This window comes from Penaeus vannamei, chromosome 16 (assembly GCF_042767895.1).
Source record: "Penaeus vannamei isolate JL-2024 chromosome 16, ASM4276789v1, whole genome shotgun sequence".
Classification (NCBI taxonomy): domain Eukaryota; kingdom Metazoa; phylum Arthropoda; class Malacostraca; order Decapoda; family Penaeidae; genus Penaeus; species Penaeus vannamei.
Window position 1 is genome coordinate 43,358,806 of NC_091564.1, and position 5,000 is coordinate 43,363,805.

Below are 5,000 nucleotides of genomic sequence, written 5' to 3' on the forward strand. Positions count from 1 at the left end.
ACTCAAAATCAAAATTAGTTAACTTTGTGGAAATTTCATGACATCCACTCCACGTCTAATTTATACAACAACCTGCTGTAACTTTTAATATCAGCGGCGTTCAGTAAATGTAAATCTTAGTGGCTGAGAAGGAGTGAAAACCAATTTGCTGATGACATCCATATCTTCATACTTGTAGTCTACAGTAAATCTGTGCATTGCCTGTGAAAAATAAGTGCTTACATTAGTTACAATATGACATTCTTAATGCCATTTAAAAGTAATGAATAGTATTTGAGTAAAAATTTTCAGATTATTTGGCATATTCATAAGACTTCAACTTTAAGCAATCAGCTATGATTCTTGCCATCTAGTTACAATATTCCTACATAAAACATTCATCTTTCCATGTTGTTTAAGAATACTAGATATGAAATCACTGATATACAAGTTTTAATCTTTATAAATAAATAAACTCTAGACAAATGATATCCTTTTAGAGGAAAGAGTTATAATATATATCAAGAATTATCCTGACCCTTGCAAGGAAAGTGTACAGCTCTTGTTCTGCTATGCGTCTTCCTATGCACATCCTCGTCCCAGCACCAAACGGAAGAGAGGCATAGGGGTGGATGGGTCCTAGTGGCTTGTGCCGCAACCAGCGCTCTGGGACAAATTCTTTGGCACGTGGAAAGACCGACTCATCCCATCCAATTAGCATATTTAATGTTATTGCCATCCACTAGAAAAAATATATAAATGGAGGAAAATGTCTAAAATGAAAACTATTGTATGAAATAAGCTGAATCAATACTCTAAATATAATGAAAAAAAATTAAATCTATAATCAATAATATTATTGATTACCAACGGACTTTAATTCTAACTTTGATCTGTGTAATAATAATTTCATTTTATGTCAATACTTCTTTCACATAGTTACTCACTCCTTTGGGAACAATATATCCACTAAGCACTATATCTCTATCCAAGGTCCTTGCATTGCCCATAGTCAAAGGAAAAATTCTGAAAAGTTGTAGTAGATGGTTAAACCTCACTATATCATGCATGTTTCTGTTGATCAAGGAACATGTATTTTTTTTTTAAATAACATACATAAATTCAGACCTGGAGCATCTAAGCAACAGGCATGAATAGACACCTATTTCATCAGAACAACTACATTACAAAGCTAAAATTGCATAGTGCTCTATTAACAGGACAGTGTAGAGAAATAGTTGACAAAGTAAAGTCTAATGCAATGCTTACTTATTCTCAAAGTTTGTCTGCTCAAGAATTCAGATGCCAATTCCAGTGTTTACTCCCTTTTAACTTCAAAGGAACATCAGATAGGTTTATTTTTAAACTGTCCTTACAAAAAATATAAAACAAGCAAAAACAGTAGTCATTTTATCATTAGAATATAATTGCTATGTACACCTGTAAAATATTTAAACCATGTCATAAGTAATAGTAGTTACAGTGCATAGATTATGTTATATCTTTCTCTTATATAGGAGATATTGCTACTCTACATTCTCACCCTAAAAATAGATTTAATGAAATAGTACTTTAGACTTTTAATACTTAAACTTCAAAGGGATATCAGATAGGTTTATTTTTAAACTGTCCTTACAAAAAATATAAAACAAGCAAAAACAGTAGTAATTTCATCATTAGAATATAATTCCTATGTACGCCTGTAAAATATTTAAACCATGAAATAAGTAATAGTAGTTACAGTGCATAGATTATGTTATATCTTTCTCTTATATAGGAGATATTCCTACTCTACATTCTCACCCTAAAAATAGATTTAATAAAATAGTACTTTAGACTTTAAATAACCACAGAATCAGACCCAAGTACCTGTGAAGCATTGCAAAAAGTATATTTTCTTTAAATCAAACCATTATTGATTATGGGTTCATTTATATCACAGTATAATATATATTTCAACAATCTTCATATGGCTCTGTAAGAGTTACTGAATCTGTAGTTCAGGTGACACAAAACTTCAACAAAAATAAGGAGTTAGTCTTGATAAATTCAGAAGATTGACCATACTAAGGGAATAGTCACTGCAAGCTATACTTCAACAAGTAAATTCATATACCTTTTTTGTATCATTAATTCCATTATCTTGATATACTAATATCTTTTATATATTCATCTAAGAAATTTATGTACCTGTGGGACTCCTTTAAGACTGCTTTGAGGTACGACAGTCTGCCCAAGTGTGAAGGCAATAGGGGACCTTCGTGATCCCCTATAACTTGGTCAACTTCTTTCTGTACTCGAGATTGTACTTCAGGGTGTCTAGCCAGTAGGTAAAGAGTGAAACCAATTGTGTGCGATGTCTGGAAATAATAATGACAAAAATAATCATCTTAAAACAAGTTAATTTTTGTTGGTCATCATATCATTAATATCTAGTTTATCATATATATTTTTTGTCAGGAAGGAAAAAAATCAATTTGTCCAGACAACAAGGATAATATCAGAATACATATTCAAAGCCTATTATTCACACTGATTCACAAGAGTGGGATAAATCTATGGTGCCCAACTGATTAAATTTTCCTTACTGTGTCAATGCCAGCAAAGAGCATGTCAAGAATAAGTGTGACAACATCTTTACGAGAGAGGCCTGGCATGAGAAGAAGTGACTCCATAAGTGTTAATTCCTCATCTTCTTTCCCTGTCTTGGCTTTCAGTAGTGCTTCTGTTTCTTGAATGTTGCTGTCTGCAATCCTGTTAGATCTCTTTCCTTTAATATCATCCAACATTATCTTTTTAGTGCTTTACTTTTCCTAATTTGTGTTATTATAACTGATATACTGAGACTGCTAATAAAAACAGCTACTTTTGTCAAAAAATATCTCTCTATATATATCCAGGCAATAGCAATAAAGATGTAAAAGAAGAAACACAAGAAGACTCACTCTAGGAAAAGTTGATGGTTTGCCTTCAGTTTCCTGTAAGGTGCTGTAGGGAAGAACCTCCACATACCAGCACTAATTTCAGTGTCATTCATGGCCTCAAAAATGTTATTGGCAGAGTGGATTAATTGCATCGGCTCAGAATCATCTGCGATGTTGGGATCCAAGCATCCTAATCTTCGACTGAGAGCAACAAGCCCCACGGCTGGAATTTTTCAATGATTCATTAATATCCTGCTTCAGTTCTTGCAAAAATATTTAAATATTATAATCAGCAAATAGCATTACTATATTCTCTGCTAAATGCTCATTAACCACATCAATCAATATTACATAAAATTAATTTCATCAATATATCAATACATAGGTGCCTTCTGTACGTACATTCAAGAGCCCATTTGTATAGTTCAGTCTGAAAATTACTTGGCATCTCCCCATACTCTTCCTGCATGGCTGCAATCCTATAATAGAAATGATAATAAGTAATATTCACAAATCTGAATCCTAAGGCAAAATAGTACTATACATTCAAGCCATTATCAGATCCACTGAAAGGATAGTCAACATCTTACCTATTCAGAAATTCAAGAGTGACTTCATCCATGAGTGTCAGATATGAAGCAATATTCTTTACTTTTAGCATAGGAGTCTGTACTCTACTTCGGACACGCCACCATTCCTCACCATTTCTGATGAAAAAAGTTCTATATACAAAAGATTCTTTCATTAAATATGTTAATGCAATTAGCTGTCTTTTCTGCATATGTTTAAAAAGCAGAAAACAAATATTCAAGTCTGAAACTTAAAATCAGTGCTTGTAAAACAAATAATTTCATTAGTAACTCTACAAATCTTTTCTGCCTTTACTTTTAAAACAATATTTACACAACCTACTCAGTCAGAAGGCCACTTTTTTTTTCAAAGTATCCATTCACTTCATCATCGCGTATCTTTTTCAATGCCAAAAACCCATTTCGAAGGGGGTTCTCCATAGTGGTGCGGAAGACAGTCTCACAGTCGTCAGGATTAGTCAGCCCAACAATTGATGGCATTCCAGGCGTTATCATTCTAACAATAGGCCCATATTCCTTAATCATCTTTGCCCAGAACTTATGGATCTGCTTGTTATCAAAAGCTGAAAGAAGATACAGCTTTATATATGGTGATGAAACATGTATCTGTTATGATTTGACAATTAGCACTATAATATGCTAGATATTACTAATGGCAACAATCAATGCCACTCTGTAAAGGTTATACTTTCTTCCTTCTTTATGGATTGACAGTTATTTTGCTTCTTATGTATCATACCTGTTCATTTCTTAATTCCCTTCTTATATTGTTAGGTACTGTAGAATCTTTCAGATACATGAAAAATACAATTTCCTATTATAACCATGTTGTTCTAATATAACAAAGTATAAAATACCTCAGTATATTTCATGAACAAGAGAGGCATTTGAGGAGTTGAGGAATCTAAAACAAATGTAAATAATATGTACTTCACCACAGTAAATTTTCATGTGATAGTTAAGTTAGCACTGTAAAATTACTAGGAAATATATAATTACTGTAAATTCACATACTACATATTTCACATTTTCAAATGTTCTGTTTAGGGGAAATGTAATGGTAGAAATGTTTAAGCAAGAGATTCCTGTGATATACAGTCAGCATAATTCATTTGAAATATTGCAGATATTTAACCTTGGTGTTTTATCTCACTGACTTCTTGTTAGTCTATTTGTGTTTTAATGTTTAATATTGTGAAAAAAAAATTATCTAATTTTCTTCATACAACCAATAAGCAGCCTGGTTGAGTGGAACATATCATAGCAGTTACGTGATTCCATGCTTCAGCAGTACCATCAAGTAGAAGTATTTGGGCAATTCATTTAATCTACATAGCAATGCTAAAAGTTCTAGGAAATATTCATAAGATATATAGTCCAATAAGAATTAATGCTATGTAAAGTTAAACCATCATGTTTGATATACTTTGACTTGGCCCATCATAATACTCCAGGGAAGATGTTTTTCTTTTGGTATACACATGATATACTTATAAAAAAAGAAAAA

General features: G+C 32.2%; 1 protein-coding gene across 2 annotated transcripts in view; it reads right to left on the minus strand.

Annotated features, from left to right (window-relative positions):
- Positions 1–5,000, minus strand: part of LOC113816172 (probable cytochrome P450 49a1) — an 18,009-nt gene that overhangs the window by 603 nt on the left and 12,406 nt on the right. For both annotated transcript variants that reach the window (XM_070131506.1, XM_070131507.1), the window contains exons 3-11: positions 3,816–4,056; positions 3,494–3,610; positions 3,306–3,382; positions 2,925–3,126; positions 2,568–2,733; positions 2,170–2,339; positions 927–1,005; positions 518–721; positions 1–201 (exon numbers count right to left, since the gene is read on the minus strand). The exon at positions 1–201 is cut by the window's left edge and continues 603 nt beyond it. In XM_070131506.1, the coding sequence (XP_069987607.1) occupies positions 91–201; positions 518–721; positions 927–1,005; positions 2,170–2,339; positions 2,568–2,733; positions 2,925–3,126; positions 3,306–3,382; positions 3,494–3,610; positions 3,816–4,056 (1,367 nt within the window). In that variant the 3' untranslated portion in view covers positions 1–90. The remainder of the gene's footprint in view (positions 202–517; positions 722–926; positions 1,006–2,169; positions 2,340–2,567; positions 2,734–2,924; positions 3,127–3,305; positions 3,383–3,493; positions 3,611–3,815; positions 4,057–5,000) is intronic.